We start from the raw sequence: 21,075 nt of genomic DNA, 5'->3' as shown, positions 1-21,075 counted from the left end.
CTTAACTGTACTCTGTAGGCTAACTAAAAACATGAAAAAGCCCCCAAAAAATACATTTTAGAAATAAACTGCAAATGGTGAGTGTAAAATTACATAAAAACATGTCACAATTTTTTTATTTTACTATTTTCTGGCACCTTAGCCGTGCACTTGAATATTACAGTTATTTTGCAGAAATCTTTAACGGTGAACATATTTAGCTTGATCTGTTTAATTGTGAATATTACAGATTAAGCTTGTATTAACATTTTGTCTGCAGATTCCAAATATTACTTGAATAGAACAAACATTTAACACCATTTCTCCACCATCTGTGAGACGTTTTCATCTCACATATTGGGCGACTGAAATCAAAGCTGGAGGTCTGGTGTGATGACAGACAGATCAAAAGTGGTTTGATATGTGTGTATGACCACAGGGTGGGGGTCTGGCAGTGGAACCGGATATTGCGTTTCCTTCACGTATGTAAAGAATACATTGCCTCTTCCCACCATCAATCATGTTAGAGGTAGACGTGCACGACAGCACTCTTTTTGGAAGATTGTCATATAACTTCAAGACCCCCACAAGTAAATGAATAAGACCCTGTGTCCTAAAATACATCTGTATTTAAAGCATATGTTCTGACCACATCAGGATTGGTAATTTTCTTTGTATATAGACTACCTAATTTCACCAAGGTCAAGATTCAATGCGTTTTCCCTTTGGCCAAGAATTCCATTGAACTAACTAACATGCACATGTTTTTAGAGATGAAAGAAAATCACAGGCACAAAGTTTTCACTGGAACTCTTGATCTGGAGACCACTGTTGATTTTTTCCTTCTTTAACTCGTCTGGAACAGGTCCAACAATCTACAATGCATTTAAGGGCAGAGTTTTCATTCTCATTGAATGTCTTGCAAGAATATAGTTCTTGTAGACTTGCCTTTGACTGTGATTTCCCTTTCGAGCTGAAATGCGACTCCTTCATTACTCTTTCATTATGAGTGCACGTGCAAGTACTCTCTGTCCTGCAGTAAACTGGATCAAAGACGCCCTTCAATGCTTCCTGTTTCGAGTTTTATGGTGTCAGTTGATGTATATTAGGCAGTTAAAAGTGCCAGAAGAAAAATCTATGTGGTACTGAGTGGTACATCGAAATGAGCATTTGACTGAATAAATGTGTCTGGTCTAGTCCAAACATTCATAAACTTTGCGTCTTACGTCAGGTATGCTTTATTTAGGTTTAATAGGACAATAGACACATGGGACTACTCTAAAACCTCAAGGATCCAAATTTAAAAGTATGTGTCTTTGTACGGACATCATTTTTACATGAAACAGGAAACGGATGCATATTTTGTACCCAGAAAAAAGTCTAGACCTAGGTGTATATATCAATTCAACTTTCTTAGAAAATATTCAAGTGGTGTAATAGCATATAGTGTCACCAAATGTTTAAACGACAGAAACATCATTATACATGATACATCTGGGAACGAATAGAAAGCAATTGGTCAATTCTGTGGCATTGTTTTGGCGTCAATGTTTTTTTTTTTTAAAGTTGTAAAGGTTCACAAGAAATCCAATTTAACTAATGACAGATAACGACGTCCAATAACCCAATATGATTCAAACAAGGGTCTGAACATGCCGATGTTCACAGTTAAGTGCAAGATGAGCAGACTGTTTAAAACCAAGTAATAAAGTAATTGCAGGGTACAGTAGGAAGTAAATACTCAAGTAAGAGCACTGCAGGTGCACAAGATGATGTACGTTTTGGAAGCTTTACACAGTAAACTGGATGTTTGACTTTTTATACTTTCAGCATTTTGGTAACGGTCGTGAACTCGAGACAGATTTCTGTTTGTTGTCATCTGTCACTTTATAAGTGGTGTCTGGACAGCGCATTTATTTTAACAAAGAATTTAAAGAACCTAGCTTCAAAGGAAAGGAGCACAGCTCCTCTAAATGCCCTGTAAAAGAGTAACATCAAACCTTGCGTGTGTTGGAGGTTAATGCTTCATGTTAAAGACCTCCTGCTTGTTCCAGTGATCCTTCACTAGGGTGACTACAGCAACGCAGGAAATGCCTCCCCTGAAACCGTGTCGGTGAAGTATTCCATTACATTAAAAATGGGTCAGCAAGACAAAGTTTAAGGCATGTTTTAATATGGTTGGAAGGAAATAGAAATGTCTGCACCTTTCTCCGTGCAGTCCATGTAGGAAGGAACAGGAAAGAAGTTGTTTTCCTGTGTTTGCTTTCATTGTTGCTTTGGTGCGTGGACTGAAGTATTCATGGCGGAAAACGTGTTATAAATAAACTTGAGCAGTTTCCCCGCTTCATTTTAGAAATCAAGATGTTTGGCTTATACAGCAGTTTAAGAGACAAAATGAAATTTACAGTGGTATTTAGGAAAAATCTTTGCCCATTCATAAGCGCTTATGACAGATTCAATATGAGCGTTCATGAACAAGTGAATATTTTGAGGTAAATCTTTTCAATCATTCATTTATTCGGTGAACAAAACTGGGCTGAAAGAAAGTGTTTACCAGTTTACAAGACTAATCTGGTTCTCAAATTCAAGTCACTGACTATACAAAAAATACAATTCTTTCATCATTTATTCAACAACATTCTTCAAAACATGTACATTCCTTTAAGTCATTAAACAAATGAATACAAAACAAAAGTCATTGAGTTTTTGTTTCTTTGCCGAAGGAGATAATGTATATAAGAAACACGCTCTGTAGGAACAACTACGTGAATTCCATGTTGGGGGACCCGTGGTGTATGTAGATGGTAATAATTTTCAATACAGCTTTCCTGTAGCTCAGTGTTAACAGCATTGCGTTAACAATGCAAGGTTGTGGGTTCGATCCCAGGGGATTGCAAATACCTATGTAAAATGTATAGGATAAAGCAATGTACGTCGCTTTGGATAAAAGCGTCTGCCAAATGCCTAAATGTAAATGAAAAGGTAATAAAACATAACATAATGTAAGGTTTTTATTTACATCTGAACACATAGTTATTTATATTTTATTGGATTTCTGACAATAGATCCTCCCAAGATATTACACATATTACCTTTAAATAATGAAGTCTAATGTTTTAATACAGGCTGTGCAGACACGTTACCTCTGTACCCAAGTAATCGTCTGTATAAAATCACGTAGACAACACAGGGGTGTGGTGTTCCCGCTGGGAAATGCCAAAGAGGCAGTGACAAAAAGCGTCCCAGGTTTCTCACACTGTAACCCAGTATACCTCTGCCTCAGAGCCAGGAAAAAGGATAATTTCCTCAACAACTGCTCCACTTTACCTGTCCCTGGGGCTGTCAAAGCAAAAACTCCACACAAGTGCTCTTCACACACTGCCTGGCATCTCATTTAAGGTCGAGTTGACAGAAGTTACGTTGCCCATCGCTGGTCTCTCTCATGTATCAATGGCTTAAAGTGTCACCTAAGTGTGTGATATTCATGTTTGTTTGACTGGCGTTATATAGAGGCTTCTGGTTAAGATCAAGACGTGAGGGAAAGCAGACTGTGGTAAACATCGCATTACTTATCATGAAAATCCGCAAAGTAGATGAATAAGATTTCAGCTTTCCTGTGGCTCAGTGGTCAGGGCATGGTGCGTGCAACAGCAAGGTCATGGGTTCGATCTCAGGGGATTGCACATAGTTAGAAACACATGTATATACAATGTAATGTAGGTCGCTTTGGATAAAAGCATCTGTAAAAATGCATAAATGCAAATGTATTGATGGTGTTAGTTATTTCGCTCAACTTTGCTTTTGGAATACAGTAAATTATATACTATAGGCTTCAAATAAGGTCAAAGAACAAAACATTTCTGGAGGGCCACATAGTGACGTTCGTCTCAAATCTATTTCCAGGAAGTCAGATCAAAAATCAAGAAAACAGAGCACTTGACATGTTGTGAAAAGCTATCTCAAGGTGTCTCTGGAGACCACATTCCATTGTTGTGATAATTACACCTTTGCACAAGTGACTTGTTGAAGACGGCGAGACTTCGGGCAGCAGAAGCCATAAAAGAAGTGATAGTGTGAGGAGTTGGGGGGTTTGGACATGGTGTGGGGTCTCCTAAAACAAAGCCTGGTTGCAAAAACAGGGGGAGGGGAAGAAGAATGTCAGCGCAGACACGTAGAACTGAGACTAAGATGAGGGGATAATGAGTCTGACTGGAGACAAAGGGGAAACATTAGCCTCTATAAGCCACCCAGGAATGGCGGACAAGAGGAGGCGTTGGAGAAGAGAATGGAGAAACATCAAGTGATCAGCACCTTCTGTGATTATTTAAATACACACATTATAGGCCTTGGAAAACATTTGCTGAGAGACAAAAAAGTCACTTTTGTTGTGAAATGAGAAAAATGAGAAGACCTTGTTTGGGGAGACAATTGTTAAATCAGGGCAGTTCGTAACTTAATCTTCTCACTAATGCTGCTGTAACAGAAACAACTGAACTCCCCACCCAGAAAAGCAGAGGAGAAAACAGGCTTGAATTTAAATAAGATGATTGTTCGTGGTGCTGAAGTGTTACCCTGTCCTCTAAAGCAAAGAGAGGACGATTGTCTCATTGCTCTCTGATGTATGAGCGTTACACAAACTGCAGGGTGAAAGTGGGGGCACAAAGAGCCTCTGTCTGAGAGGAGTGGACTTACCTGCACCGGCTCTGATTTCACAACACTGCCCTCAAACGTGTCATAGCTGAGCAGCACAGTGCCCTTGTGCCATAAACAAGGCTTTTCAATGTCACTGTGATCATGGGCCAGGTGTTGTCATATACACAGTTACATGACACATGATACAACTTTCAGTGAAATGTAGGTCTGGTCAATTTTAAATCAGACTGTGCACGAAAACCTCAAAATATACTTTTTTGACATTTTTCATTTGTGCCGGTTTTTCAAAGCAAAACCAGATAGATTATCCTTTTCCAAATACACACCTATTTCAGATTACCAAAACTGGAAAACTAGTGCTGTATGGAGGCACAAAAGGGACAAACGTTTAATGCTCTTGCGTTCACCCAAGTTTTGCGACCTGCAAAATACTTTTGACTGGTTTATCACTGATGATATTAGTGTACTTTACAGTGCTAAACAAATCACTTTTAAAATGCGGCCAAAATCACTTTTCTTCTTTACAGTTGACTACTGAAAAGCTTAATAGGCGACCTTATGATAATTATTATTAATCAATATGTTTGTGTTTATTACACAATGCACAGTTTTATGATTTTTTTGTTCCTGAAATCCACCCTTCTGCTGGGATCAGTATCATGCTGACATTTGGGCTCAAACATATAACATTTTTTTGATCTAAACCAAATTCAATCAAAATGTTGAAGGAGTATGATTAGGGTTTAATCACTAATAATAAATAACAAATGAAACCAATTGTAACAGCAGCAATAAAAGTCCCACTTGTCTAATAAAGAGTTGTTTCCCTCTTGATAGAAGAATCACTTTCCCCATCAAAAAGTACATGCTTATTCTTCCAGCAAAAGAAAATGTTGCCATCTACTGGGGAAAAACTGCATTACAAAGTTATCCACACTTGAATACAAAACAGAAAAGCAGAATTAAACTCAGCGAAACGTTTAAAATGAACCACTTTTATTTTTTCCTTGACCACGACAACCATGAAGTACATCAAGATTAGAAAAATAATAAGCACTTGGTTGCTTCGGGCTCATTTTGACTAAGTTTGGCTCTTTTCCCTCAGCAGAACCCCCCCTTCCCCCCTATAATCACTAAATCATTCTCCTCCTCAGTGAGCTAACAATAGAAACAAAAATAAGTAAACCATTAGAATTCACTGCCTTCAAAAACATACAGAAAAAACATACTGCACTCAATCCACACTATTCAGAACCTCTACAATCACTCGGATATTTTCTGAAGTACGCCGGACATGACCCCATTCAATCTGTGCATCATTGACAGGGTTACTGGCCTGGCTTTGTTTGCAATGACAGAACACCACATTCACACTATACTAGATTACATAAGAATCAAAAAACAAAACGGATCACTGCATTGCAAGAGCAATAATCTGGAATCAAGCTGGTATGCATGCACTGATTCAGATGCATGCGTACAGGTGACACGGCTGCAAAACAAAGCATACCTAACTAACACGTTTATTCAATGGTTGTATTTTTAACAATAGAAAGGATCAGTAAACATGTAGATTCTAATAAAATCACCAACTGCTTTTATCTAAATTCAATTCAGCTGTAACATAAATAACACAATTATTGCTTAATAAACTCTGCTAATAAAAACTCACACGTACTGGCACAAGTCATGTATCATTTCAACAAGAAAATGTGAAATCCAGCGACTCTTGGAAAACAAACGCCTAACCAAATGACATTTTCACATCATTTAAAGAAACATTAAACAAGCGATTGTTAAGTGATTGATACTCTGCCCAAATGAAGTTTTATTATGAATTACAGAGTAATGAGGAGGAGATATGCGTTTAAAGTTACCCCCAGTGTCATTAAAACTTTATACATAGAAACACAAAAGAAAATCTAAATAAATTTATCTTAAGAATCGTTTTTTGTTTCAAGCTTATTTACATATTGGTGGGATGATGTGGATCAGCTGGACAGGGACGGTTATTCATCTGAGCCATTTGCTTGAGTTTTCCTGTCACCATCTTTTGAGCGATCAACCTGCATCAAGTACAGAAGAGAGAGTTCAACAGACAATTCATATGAAAGACTACATCTAGAGCTCAATTTATAACAAATGACAAAGTTTATACATTTGTCAGGACACTTTGGATCTCCTTCATGACGCTGTTGAGGTTGGAGACTGTGCTGTGAAGCTGTTGCTCATAGCTGCCTTTCTGCTTGTCTGAGGACTGCAGGCTGCTCTCTGTCTCTTTGAGATTGCTCTTCACTTCCTCCAGCTCTCTGCGAAGAGTGTGGTTCGCTGCTTCCAGCTCTGCCATACTCTTTGAATTCTCATCTACAAAACAAAACGAACAGATGAGATAGGCAGTTGATCTTAAATTATGTGTGAATTATTTAAACTTGCAGCTTAAATATCAAATGAAGGTGCAGCTTGCAAAATTCCAAGCATTATGAAACCACCGATCAAAGCAAGACGAATGAGACCATTACCCATTTTAATGTCCTGCTGCATAAGTTTCTGCTCGATTTCCTCTCTGCTCTTCTCACTCTTCTCCAGTTTCTGCATCATGCTACCCACATCCACCATGGCTCCGTTATAGACGATCAGGCTACCTGATTCGCTGACGCTGTCGGATTTTTGCTTGTTCTTCTGATTGGACAGCAAGGTTTTGTTACCTGCAGGTACACACACACACACGGCTTTAGTGTACTCCCGGGTGATGGACTCCTATTCTTGTGTTACAAATAACCCTCTCAGTTTCAGCTATCATCTTTACACACCTAAAAGGTTGTCTATGTGACCGTCAGAGGTCAACGTCGGGCTGGGCTCATCTTTTGGTCGGTCTGTTAGCTTGCGATAGTAGCAGGACTCTTTGACCATGGGTTTGTTTAACAATTTCTTCACCTGAAAAAAGAGCATCTGTCATGTTATTGACAAGCTTACGACCTATTTGTAACTCTCTACGGAAGGAACTCATTAAACTCCTCAAACCATCAGAACACTAGAAAGCAGAGAGTGGCACCTGAGCTCGGGAGAGATGCAAGCCCAGCGTGTACATGATCTCCTCCAAGTCCTTCTCCAGCAGGTAGCCACAGTGACTCTGATCGAAGTAGACGAAGGCCATCAGGAGGTCCTTGTTAAATGTCACCATCTGCTTTTTCTTCTCATCCTACAGACAGATGAGATGATTACATCATCAATCCAAGCTCTTCTTAGTTCACCAACTCCTTAAAACATCTTGTGCAGGAAATGGAGGTCAAACTCACTTTATCTTTTGATGGTTTATCTTTAGGTTTACGGTCATCTCTGCGGTCGTCTCTTCTGTCTCTCCCATTGGAGTCTTCATCGTCTTTATCTGTGGAGCACAGCAGATCATGTCAGTCAAAGAAACAACCATCTTCACATCCGGATGTAATTTAGTGTGATCTCTACCATCATCGTCATAGTCATCTGCATCTTCTGCCTCCATGGGGTCATATTCATCAGCATTGTTGTTGCTGCTCCCATCTTCATTTTCATCTTCATCTTTTGATTCTTCTCTCTTAATACCTCTTTCCTTCTCCTCGTCCTACACTCAGGAGACACACATTGATGTTGATGCCTCATCTCCATGTTTAATAAATGCTAAACTTCAAAATAAGTATATGCTGGACAGTCATTGGTCAACGGTCATGGTTTATTACTGTGCAAAACTCGTAGCAGATTTATTTAATTTAACTTTTGCCGTTTAAATCTTAATAATTCTGAAAAATTGCTTTAAACTGTAACAATTTAAACAATATTATAAATATATTTACTAGGGGTGTTACAGTTCTTGGTAAAAAATAGAACCGCGCGGTTCTCCACCAACAATTCGGCTCGCGCTTGATAAAGTAGTGCAGACAACAGTGATGATACTTTGACGTTTACCAAAGTGCATGTGTGCAATTCATAGACAATGTATCATTCCCCACCTTCCTCTTTTCATCTTCATCCCTTATTCTCTTAGAGACCGGCTCTCCGTTTTCTTCATCCTTCTCCTTCTTTACATCCCTTTTTTCTGCATCTTTTCTAGCTTTGTCTTTCTTGTCTCTTCTCTCATCTTTGTTTGGAAGAGAAGCGAGTGTTTTGTAGATCCTGAAGCCAAAGTCTCGCTGAAGCATTTCATTGAACAGTTCAGCAAACAAAGAAACCTAAACAGACATACAGAGGTTTAGTTGAGTGAGTTTGTTCTGGATCATATATACATCTACCATCTTAGATGAAGAATGACCCTGTCAGAATGCATTCTTGGATTGCTAAGCTTGTAAAGATATGCCATGCCAAATGCAAGAGGAAATTATATTCATTTAAATTTACATTCTAAAATGGAACCGGTTCTCGATACCCATCCCTATTTATAGACCACTTCCTAAGATGTAAACACTGGTCCTGCAGCACTACCGGTTTTATTTTAGTTGACTTTATATTAATTTTTAAATAATCGTAAATATATTTAATTATTATTAAGTTTAGTTAATAAATGTTGTGTTGGCTGTATTTCTTTAAAACGTTTTTGTATATATAATTATTCGAAAATATACTAAAGAGTTGACAGGAGTATGTTGTAAAAGAGACAACAAAAAAATAAGCACAATATATCGGCAACACGAATTTCCCGTTTAAATATCTCCCTATCCTCATTGTCAGCCGTGCTCCTCACCTCAAAGGAATGTTCTTTATTGTCCTCCAGTCTATAATCCAGCAGCACACTCAATGACATGATACTGCAGTCAAATTTGCCATTCTTGGCAGCAAAATTAGGGTGGACGAGAATGGTCGGCTCATCCGGTAGAACATATCGTCTCTCTCTGCGCTGACGTTCCTGCTCTTCCTGCCGCTTTCGTTCCTCCTCCTAAAAACACATGGTTGCATTTGATTGATCGGTACGATGCTCCATCGGAAAACCATCCTTTGATCTGTCCTGTCTCACCTCTCTGTCATCCTCCACTCTGCAGACTTCGTCCTCCTCTACGCTAGGAGGTTCAGGTTTCTCTGGCTCCTTGGACTCCTCAACCTGCTCCTCCACCTTCAGCTGTTTGGTAAGCCGTGCGATCAGCTGGGACTTCAGCCCTTTAGAGCTAAGCGTGCGGCTCTCCAGCTCTTTCCTCAAATCATTCACCTGCGTGTCAACATTTCACGTTAGGGTTCACACTTGTGTGCTTTATTCAAGCGCTCGCAATTGTACTTCACCTTACCTTCATGGATTTGGGATCTAGTTTAGACCAGTGAGTCGGCGTAGTGACCTCCTTCGAATCGTCTTCGTCTTTATCCTCCTCCTCCTGTGCACGTGACGTGAGACAGGAAAAAAGAAAAGGACAAATGTGTTAAAACCGCCACTCTCAGACCCCACGTGAGTCTTCTGAAACAAAAGTTGATCCGTGCAAGAAGCAAAGGTCACAAGTGTGTCTCATTGTCTCCTCCTACTGAGCTCTCGACTGGGTAAAAAAAATAGCTAGGATACACGGAAGCTCTCTAGTTTTCAGAAACAGATCCCACTCAACAGCCAATCAATGCCAGTTCTGTGGAATACAAAAAGATAATCAATGACAGTGGGTTCAAGAGATGGACTTGGGGGCAGGTGCACTCAAGAGATGACACCCTACATCTACATCTTGCGAGTATATTGCTTTTCTCCATACACTCTTTTTAGCTTGGCATCTTAAACAGCTAGTCAGAACTGTCCTCGCATAAACCAACATCATGACATCCAAATCTATACACAACCCAATCGAAGAATAGCGTGAATAAATACAAAAAAAGAGACCGACGAGAGACAACTGGGAGAGTTTTCGCCAGATACTGAATTAACAGGTAAAACATTCTAAAAAAACACACACACAAACATTACAAACACAACTCACAACTGGCCCTCCAGATTCCAGCATTGATTTTGTCAATCTTATTGGTTTCATGCCTGAATTGAGTTAAGAATTTTGAAATCAGATGGGGAATTAAGCAGGAATTTGATTCAACCGTTAGATTGGCATGTCAATGGCGGCCGCAGCTGGAAGCTGTTTAACCAGTTGAAGCAGGTGTCATAAAAGTAGGACCTAAGCTCTTCCAGCTGTGTGTGAGACTGCGTGACAGAGGGAGAGCAGGAGGAAATGGGGTGGAGGATCGGGGATGAGACAGGAATGAGGAAAGGGATGGGGACAAGTGGGTTTGGTATGATGCCTGTGATACTTGTCTGATTCTTTCTGTGTCTTTCTGAGTGTTTTGTTTGTCTATTCCTGTGCCTGTGAGAAGCGGAAATGAGAAGAGAGGGATTAGCGTTCAGTGCCTGTTCTCCATCAGCCTCCTTCCGTTCGGCCAAGAGTTTCTCTGCCAGCTGCTCCTTGAGTCCGCGGGACTGGCCCTCCCACTCTGAGCGGGTAGGAAGACAATGCCAAACATCCGGGAGAAATAAAACCACTGTCTCCACATGTGCGGGGACTGTCCGCCCTTTGTGAGTCTCCTCAGGGCGGTGATAGCGTATCTCTGCAAAACGATACCTGTCGCAAAGGAAGAAGCGCGTTGGAAAGAAACATTCTGTGAGACATCACACAAATTCACACACACACTTCCCCCAAACGAGCCCCCTGTGCCCCTGTTCTTGGTAATGCGACCCCCCCGAAAGTTTCTCGGGATAAACGGCAGCCACGTACCGGGGAGGTCGACAGACAATGTAAACCAAAAAAACGACAAAGGCCCCTCCCACCGACACCCCACAGTGAATCTGAACCGGTTCCTTGCGTACAAACCCCGGGGGTGTGAGAGAAGGACAGATTGAGACACAGTGAAAGCAAGTTAAATATGTAAGATATTTAACACAAGGCAAAGGTCATAGAGAACAGAAAGTAACGATGGTGGTCGACTCCTCCGGTTCCGCTCTCGGAGCAAAAGAATCAATGCATTCACCACATAGATAAAGAGGCAGGACTGCCACAGACATCAGCGTAAACATTGCAAAACAAACTCAACACAAAATAAATCAAACACAAAAGCATCGAACATGTCAGGAGGTACACTGTAAAATCATGCAGCGCTTTGGTTTTGCCCCTCAGACCTTATTGTGTGACACTAAGGCCTAATATTAAAAGATGCACAAATGGAGATTACATTCTGATGCATTCTGACCAAACGAAATGTACTTACCACTGAGTGCACAAACTCAGATCAATGCCTGTTAGAGACCTACAACAACGTATGGCTGTCTTTATAAGGACCGAGGGATCGTTTTCTGGGTCGGCCCCATCCAAAGAAGGAGACCAGTGACCCCCGATGGCCATGGCCTCGTCTTTGCCCCTCATCCCCACCAGGAACTGAAAACCAAAGAGTTCAAAGAAGAACACGGGTTACTAGATAGAATCTGGTGCTTTTGAAAAAAAAGTGGCCACAAAGGCTGAAGTTGGCAGTGACGGCGTGAGAGACATCAGAGAACCTTATTCAACACAACAGTGTTCAGTAATGGAACAGGACAGAAACAACACCAGTGACACAAGACATACCCATTTCACTAAAAACTATCCAGGTCAAACACAGGGAGGACAAACATCTTTCGGTCAAGTAAATTTTATCCAATATGACAAATCATAAAATAGAACAGGCATATTGGAATCACTACACAGCCAGATCACAAATGTGGGGTGCAAAATCCCCATTCAAAACTGATTAAAGAATATTGATGGTCTATATACTACTGGCGTTTTACTTGCAAAGTAAAGTTATTTCGTTTTTCATGTTATTTAGAGAGGTGTACCTTGACGAGGCGGGCAGGGTGCTGGAAGGAGTCTCTCAGATCTGATGGATCTTCTGCCAATGCGCAGGACTTATGATACAACTCATCCAAACTGGGGTTGGCAAGTAGCATCACCTACAACAGGCATCAACATTCAGTCATACATGGAGAATTAAACAATGTTTTGACATTTCCACCCATGTCAAAACATAGGGGATACCTTTGCGCTATATGTGTGATTGGCGTCAGGTGGATCCAACACGGCCGTGTTCTTCACCAGAGAGTCCACCTCTTTATGCATGATGTGGAAGTTACAGTAGTTTCCAAAGGTGAAAGGTCGTGTTACGGGGAAGGCATCCACCCAGGTAAACACAGCATCAAAGAAGTCACTTGGAATGTAGAGGCTCTGATACCTCTGGCGGAGCTCCATCACATCACAGTTATAACTGCCAAGAATAGATTTATTTTTTAAAAATCACTGAAAATAAACTCATTGTGGCATGAGCTTTCCATGCATGTAATATATCATAAGTAAATAGAGATTTAGAGGAAAATAATTTCAAAGAAATTTTTGCAGCTGAACATTTGTCTAGTTTTTTTTTTAAACGTACCCATCGAGGGAGAACTTTGAGAACTGGACGGTATATCTTGGTACGACTCTGCGTGGCCGTCTTGGAGAACGTTCTCTGCGAGGAGATCTGTCTCTAGAACGTTTCCGTGTGGGTGAACGTTCTCTTGACCTTCTTCGTTCTCTTTCTCTTTCCCGACTACACAAACACAACCAAAAAGTATTACGCAACATTAATGCAACGACACTTCTCTTCAACACAACTGCAGCATCTTACAGTACACTACCTGCGGTCATCCTTCCTCAAGATGAGCTCTGGTCGGTCATTTCGACTGGGGAAGCGAGGAGAGGGGTCCACGCGCCTCACTTGCTGGGGCTGAGGGATCATGCGCACTGGGGGCTGGAGTAAACCTCCCGAGAACACAGACTCTACACAGAGAAAAACTTAGATCATCAGATATTCTAGACCTATCTCTCTGTGAATGACCGTGGAGGGGTTGATGTACCTTTAGGAGGTGGCTGGGGCAGCAGGGGTTGTGGTGGGTTGTGCAGCAGTGGTGTCAGAGAGGCTGCAGAGAGCTGGGCTTGTAGAAGCGATGGAGGAGGTCCCTGGCCTGGAACACTGAACGCCGTAGGTGGGGGTAGAGACTGCAGCATTGTGGGACCTTGTTTCATCATGTTTTGGCCTGGGGGTTGACTCTAAATACAGAAGAAATGGAGCGCATGAGAAAGGTGTGCAATCATGAACAAACCTCTAAACCTCTAGAACTTCTTGATATCATTAGCATCTGATTGAAGCCTAATGTATGCTTCACTATTTTCACATGTATGCGAGGGTCAGTGTACAGTGCATGTGTCGCAGATTTCTTTGCATGCGCGGACTGTACGAGCAGATTGCATGTGCACATTTAATCGATTTAAAGCATTTAATTTATCTACCAGGTGACATATTTGATTTTGTCATTTGTAACATTGTTAATGCAATTTGTCGCAATGTGCATGTGTTGAACGCCTGTCTGCGCGTACGGGTCAAATGAAATATACTTTGCAAGGCTGTGCATTTGACTGTGCAAGAGGAACACTTACTTAAGGCTTTAGACTAGAGCTGGGCAATACAGATACAAATGTATGTCTATATTTCCAGTCTTATTATATTAATATCTTTAACAGCTACTGTTAAAGACATTCAAAGTAACTTTATGTAATCTTATTATGTACATATACAACCGCAGAAAAAAAAACAAGAGACCATTTCAACAGTTCAATGTCTGTTGAATTTAATCCGACTGACAGCATGAGAAGACAAATGAAAATGTCAGTTTTCAGATAGGTCTTATCAAACAAGCCTTGAAATAACATTTAAGCCCCACAATTCAAAATGCAAAACCAGTTTTGAAGGATAGAGGTAGAGAAATGGGCGTAAATGAGTTACCAATGTACTAAAACACAGTGAAAAAAAAGAAATAGTTAGCCGCACTGCAGTTATTATTTACCTCTTTGGCCCCTTGTAAAAAAAAAAAACAGATGTCAAAAGTACTCTAAGAGCAACAATACTGGGGTTTCTATAATAAACATAACACAAAGTATCAAATCTACCATTCACTTTTGTTTTTATTTAATGTTTATATTTTTATGTTTTAGGTTAAGTAAATGATTATGCAATAAAGCATGACGTTTGTGCTGTGGCATTAATGCGGTAAGGAAACCTTTACAATTCACTGTTATTAATGTTGACTACTGAAATTTTGCCATTGCGAGGACCCCTATTCAAAGTCAAGCATTAAAAATCAGCAACAAAACTGTTTATCATTTAATGTGCAAAAATAAAATGTGTAGGAAAAGCACCTGAAATGCAACTAAACACACACTGTATAGTGTTTCAGTGACAAGAACACAAACAAACGCTATGTCTCACTTGTCCCTAACTTCTGGTAGATCTTTTAATTTAATACATTTTTTATAAAATTAGATATTGATGCAAATTAACATTAATGTGAATTAAATATAAATTAAATTGTAATATTATAACCAAACACAGACTGGGAGTTAACTGCGGGCCAGACACGTGCGTCCAATGAAGTCTATACACAACTATACTATCCTCCCAAGACATTCAACACACAAGCTGTGGGCTGTAATACTGGAAAGGCTTAAAAAAAGTGAAATAGGAGAATGGAGGAGCAGGTCAAGCAGAAGATCAAAAGAAGGAAAACAGAGGTTTTGGGGCGCGGCATGAGTTACATTTTGTCTTGAATCCACCGAAGGGTGTGTATCAGAGAAGCGTGGCATTCCTGCATCATAAAAGCTGGACAGCTGTTGGGAAACCTGAGGTAAGGGCTGGGGCATCTGGTGCTACAAGAACACAGGAATCAACAGACGTTACATGACGCACTGTGGAAGTAGATCGATATCACACTGTATCTGTTAGATTTGATTGCTGTGGATTCATTTGGAGTGTATGGATCTGCTCACCGTTTGGTTGGGCAGCTGAGGTAAGGTCTGGATGCGCTGGGCGTTCCATTTGAAAGGCATGTTGGGATTATAGACAGCCTCCACCAGAACGCGATCGCCCACTTGTGGTGTTTTTCCCTTAACGGCACTACAAACACATAAGTATTTCATAAATCACACAATGGCAAAGATGAGCGTAAACTGAGCACAAACTTAGCACTGTGGCTTTGTGCTACTATTAAACATTACTGATGAGAATATGGGGTGGGCTTATCTGTTTGACCATCTAATGTGATGTAAATTCACTAAAACAAACCTGAGCTGGAAGAAGACATCTTCATCTACAAAGCCAAAGGTATCATGCAGCTTGCTAACAACCCCTGTGAAAACTCGCTGCTTTTGGGGTTGGGTCTGCTGCTGGTGGCTGGAGCGAGGAGTCGGGTAGGACACAGTGATCTGCGCCGTTTGCTGCGGGTTCGACAGGCTCAGGCTGGTGGGCAAGGCAACAGGGGGCTGAAAAAGACAACACAAATGGGCACATCTCAAATTGTCATAAGATCTCTTGCTTGTTTTTGTACATCTATCCAACAGAAAAATTTGAGCCCTTTGAGAAACAAATCTGATGCAAACTCAAAATTTGCATATGGAATGTACCTGTGAAAGCAGGGCTTGTTGAGGTTGTGGAAGCTGTTATAAGGTAAGAAAAAACAAATGTCAGATTACATGCATAAGAATTTAGTTTTACAGTGGAACCAATCAGCTTTTCCAAATCCCATTAAAACAAAGACTGGTTGTAAAAATCTGACTGGCTAGTCAAAAACAAAATTAATTTGAGTTCACCAATAAAAGCGAACATATTTACACTGACAGAGTGAGTTTGCCAGAGAGATCTGCATATTCAGCTAAAAACTGCAGACAAGAAGAGGTTTTGACAGTTTAAAGCAGTGTGATTCATATATCATGCACTGAAGTGGTTTTGAGTCATCGCTGTGCTGTTTCACTTCCTCTGTCATGGTTGTAATGCCAGTATGGGCGCAATACCATTTTACATGGTGGCAAAGTATAGGAGTCACTACTAAAATTGTGACAAATTGAGTTTGATCTCAAATTTTGACTCCAACATTTTAACTTGGATCTAAAAAAAGAGACATATTGTCATTGTGTTTTTCTAATACATATCTGACAGTATTCTGATCATTTAGAAGTCGGGTAAACATTGTGAAACGCATGGAGGTGTACCTGATGAGGGATGTTGTAAAGGGTCTGTTGAGGGGGAGGCTGCGGCGGGGGGGCTTGGGGTGGCGGCTGCTGTTGTTGCTGTTGCTGCTGCTGCTGCTGCTGCTGCTGATACTGCTGCAGGGCTGAATTGATCTGAGACTAAAATAAAACAGAGGTGTCTCAAAGCTCTAACACACATTAGGAGCAATCCAATAAAGAAGCAATGCAAAACAACCATGATATACAATGTGATAAACAGCATAAGAACAGGTTAGCTTGGGGTAAAGTCCACATTCACAGGAACACAGAGCAAAACAAAACGCTCTCATTCTTGAAATTCCGCACATACATTTAACCAAATTGTTCTGGGTGAATTCCTATGTTTGGAATGGTAACTACTAACTAGCTTGCTACTTACTGAAAAATGTGCAGTACACACAGCAACATGTGTTAAGTAAAATAGCAACATTGCTTCAAGTTGTTCAAATTGTGACGCAACATTGTGTCCAAAAGTCAGCTTTTTAGTCATAAAGTCAAGATGAAGAGTCACAGACAGCAGTATGAAAATACATCAGCTTTATTATGGTGTTAGATCTCCACCCGACCCTACAGAGACGGGCTCTCACCTGTTGTAATGCAGCAGCTGCAGCTGCAGCGGCCTGCTGCTGAAGAGCTGCAGTCTGCTGCGAGAGCTGGTAGTTAGCGGCAGACTGGTTGTTGAGAGAGGCTGCGGCTAATGCTGACTGCTGAGAGTACATAGGGGACGCACCCAAGAGGGATGGCTGCTGTACCCCTAAAGCTATGAGTGAACACCATAGAGTCAAGATATTGTATTAATCTAAAAATCTATATAAACAAAGCAAAAACATTTTGAAGCACAACTTTCACAATAACAAATGGATGCTTATCAATCAGAGCGAGTTTTATTGACTGAGTGTGCATGTGCTCAAAGAAGCTCCAAGTACTTGTGACAACATATAGTATATAAACACAAGAAATAGAAAAACGGCATCAAAATACTAATGATCAAATAGAGTGTGAGTTTGACTTACAGTGTAAACTGTTCAGGTCAATGGACTGCCCTGTGTGGCCGGGCTGTGATACCGCAGTTGCAAACTGAGCCGCCCACGGAGGGTTCTTCTGCCCTCCGAATTGGGCCATGGGGAGCTGCTCACACCTTCTGCTGTACCGGACGACAAATGATTTCCTGTGGGAATGATAATATACTTACTACTGCTGACTATACAGTTCATTACTCCAGCTCAAGATCACTACTGTAAACTTAAAGGGACAGTTCACCCAAAATATATTTTACTCCCCCCTCATATCATTCCATACCTGTGTGACTTTTTTCAGCAGAATACAAAAGAAGATATTTTAAAGGATGTTGATAACTACACATTTGCTTACTTTCATTGTATGGATATAAAACCACTAAAACATTTCTCAAATTATATTTTTTTTGGGTGCCCTTTTTTTGGGAGCAATAGACAGTTTTGTAAGACATGAGGGTGAATAAATACAGAATTTTTATTTTGGGTGAACCATCCCTTTAAACGAAGAGCTAAACACCTAGCAAAATTATTACAAAGAGCATGTTGGGTATTATGAGATTCCTGAAATTCACGCTGTCTAGGTAGGCAGCTTACTAGGTTTTGAAACACAGCCAGTGCCATCTGTCAGCCTCGGCACACTATGCAAACTCACCCTGCTTTAAAACACAACCCAAGCTCAGATCCACAGCAAATCAGACTTGTCATCATTAACAGTATATGTTTTAGAAGACCGAATTGATACATTTTAGGCATTTAACCATCACTAGAGAGTTAGCTTAGCACACTAACGTATTTTCAATGCTGTAAGCTAACCGGCTAACTCAGCAACATAACAACACAAATGACCATTTCAACCGTGTGCTATTTCTCCAAACAAACGTATGAACCACCAAAAATGCAGTACCTTAAATTATAAGCGATTCTTTATGGCTGGTTAGCAGTTGTACTGTATACTGTGCTGACAGAAGAGTTTGTTTTGCCTGCAATGCTGTCTGATTCAGGCCCACGCATTAGCACCCTGTCTAGTGTTGGGTCTGTGCACTTACTGGTTTCATTTACACATCAAAAGTAGACAGAATCTGTACAGCACGACTCACAGAACCGAGTGCATGACAAATCATGAAAAAGAAAAGAAAACGTCACGCTATATGTGCACATGCAATGTAGCTGTTGTTGTCGTTGCTTACCCTCCGTCGACTCATTCACCGGTAGACTGACTGAGGTTTACGTACCGCGCATGCGCATATAGGTTAAAGTACAGCACTGATGCAACCTGCAATATTGATCCAGGATCAGATAGAGAAGACTTAACGTTGCACAGAACCAAGCGCAACGTTGTAAAAAGGATTTCATGTTACATGATTTCACAATTAATTTGACGTTAGATATCAAAACCAGAAATATTTATTAGCATTCACAACACAAAACACCCATTATTTGACATGCAAATTAGCTTTACAAACTAGATCAGACTGTTTAAGCACACCCCTTTTTCCCTCATAACGGATATATAGCAAATAGCCTTTATATAAGTAAATTGTAATATTTATTTATAATACAGCACTGAATCTTATTTCTGTCTGAATTGTGATATAGTGAATATTAAAAGATCATCTCAGTCTCCCATTAAACATGAATTGAGTGTTGAATAATATTTTTTCATTATTAGTTTCATTAATAGAGACAATGTGCAGTGTAGTCCAAAAACATTACACATTTAACTATTGAACATTAAAAAAATATGTATTTACAGAAACGTGTGAAGTATGAGGGTAGTGCTGCATAAATGGAAGTTATAATGCCACTTCATGACTGTAACTGCCATTAATATTTCTTACAAAGTTTAATGCAAAGTCGAGAGTGTCAAGTAAAAATGGCTATTTATTAAAAAAGGCATAAATAGCACATCTCTTTAATACTTACATATTTATTGAAATTTTCAACTTTGGCATGTTATTGTTTTAATTAAATGTTTATATATTTTTACGGATAAATTGAATATGTCATAAGAACTGCCTCAACGTCGTACATACATTTCCTAAATTTACCTAAATGCGCAGATAAAAACAAAAAGCGCGAGACGTTTGTCCCTTCATGGGCTCCGTAGTCCGGTGTGCATTGTTTTCAAGTGATTGTTTTCAAGTTAGCCGCCTGCCCTGTACATTCAATTCCAACTATTTTTTGCGTTGTCTGCTGAATATAACTCTCACAGTCTCCGGCCTAGGAACTAAGACTAAGAACAGCGAATTTGGTGTTAATTTAGACCACCAAGATCGATTTCAATCATTTAAGCAGGCTTCCGAAAATTCTGCCACGGCACTTAAACATTTCCGACACAAATACTAAAAACAAACTACCCAAATACTCCTTTATCGGATCAAGCACTAACGTTAGATGTATAGTGAATGTACGTCATCTACCTGTCGATGAGACTATCCATCATCAGCTGTGAGCGGAGTCAGTGAACACAGACTGTGAGCGGGAAATGGAAAACTCGGAGCGGATTACACGGATCTGTAGCGGAGTGATAACGGAATGCTATCAGTGATGGGAGTCCATTCGTGCAGGTCGCTGTTGCATGCCTGCTGTACTCGTGTGAGGCACACAGACGCCTGCCGAAGCTTCTCAAAATAAGCGGAGAACAGTGAAGTTGCACAGACGCGCAGTTTAGACGCACAATTGTAAAATAATAATAATCATAATTTCAGGAACTTCAAGGCCCCGCACATGCCAAGGATTTTTATGTACTCATTCACCCTTTTTCCGACGCCACTGCTGTGGTGCAATGTAAAATTCAAATGTAATTTAATTTCCCGCACAAATAATTATATTTGAAAAAGAAGTAGTCACTAAAATACATACATTTCTGAAAAAGCCAAACCTTGTATTATTTTTTATTTCTCTGTAAAAAATTAACGACTAACTGTAGATTTCCTTTTTTTTCACCAAGCCAACTATTATCCTTAGCCCTGTAAATTTAAATCAGTTCACTCATGTGCTGTCTATTGGTGTTATTTAAATAAAGATGTTGAAACATTTAAATGGCATAGCAAGTGCCAGTCTTGAATCCACTATCAAGATCTGGTATGACCTGAAAACGTCTGTTCACCGGTGGTCTTAATCTAAGTTGAGTTGTAATAATCTACATATTGCATATTGGACAGCTAAAATCAAGTGAATTTAATAATTGCTGATAAAGGTATACTCAGAACTTCACCCAAATGTAAAGCTCTATATTTTTTAAAAGAAAAATGCAAATCGCTTATTCAGTAGAAATGTTCTTAAATTACTTACTGAACAACAAACATCTTGACCTATTGTGTTCTTCTTTACAGTGCGTTATTTTGAATGTCTGAGGTGTTCCAAACCTTTGCTTTAGAAGT

General features: G+C 40.0%; 1 protein-coding gene across 3 annotated transcripts; it reads right to left on the bottom strand.

The window, feature by feature from the left end:
- Nucleotides 1-5,607: 5,607 nt before the first annotated feature.
- ccar1 (cell division cycle and apoptosis regulator 1) lies at nucleotides 5,608-20,440 on the bottom strand. 3 transcript variants are annotated; one of them, XM_056760717.1, is made up of 26 exons: nucleotides 20,113-20,440; nucleotides 17,690-17,844; nucleotides 17,264-17,436; nucleotides 16,659-16,796; nucleotides 16,074-16,106; nucleotides 15,736-15,932; nucleotides 15,441-15,567; nucleotides 15,210-15,320; nucleotides 13,475-13,667; nucleotides 13,256-13,397; nucleotides 13,012-13,167; nucleotides 12,621-12,846; nucleotides 12,422-12,535; nucleotides 11,818-11,984; nucleotides 10,964-11,174; nucleotides 9,879-9,962; nucleotides 9,614-9,802; nucleotides 9,344-9,535; nucleotides 8,616-8,834; nucleotides 8,095-8,230; nucleotides 7,929-8,017; nucleotides 7,685-7,831; nucleotides 7,443-7,566; nucleotides 7,152-7,337; nucleotides 6,791-6,996; nucleotides 5,608-6,698 (listed from the first exon to the last, which is right to left on the bottom strand). In XM_056760717.1, the coding sequence occupies exons 1-26, from the start codon at nucleotides 20,133-20,135 to the stop codon at nucleotides 6,642-6,644; spliced, it is 3,795 nt and encodes a 1,264-aa protein (XP_056616695.1). In that variant the 5' UTR covers nucleotides 20,136-20,440; the 3' UTR covers nucleotides 5,608-6,641. The 3 variants fall into 3 exon arrangements, with proteins under 3 accessions (XP_056616695.1, XP_056616696.1, XP_056616697.1); XM_056760718.1 differs by lacking the exon at nucleotides 20,113-20,440 and adding an exon at nucleotides 18,880-19,047; XM_056760719.1 differs by lacking the exon at nucleotides 20,113-20,440 and adding an exon at nucleotides 18,597-18,872.
- Nucleotides 20,441-21,075: the final 635 nt, after the last annotated feature.

The sequence above is a fragment of the Triplophysa dalaica genome, chromosome 11 (genome assembly GCF_015846415.1).
Source record: "Triplophysa dalaica isolate WHDGS20190420 chromosome 11, ASM1584641v1, whole genome shotgun sequence".
NCBI classification, from domain to species: Eukaryota; Metazoa; Chordata; class Actinopteri; order Cypriniformes; family Nemacheilidae; genus Triplophysa; species Triplophysa dalaica.
This window is presented reverse-complemented; position numbering and strand designations above follow the sequence as displayed.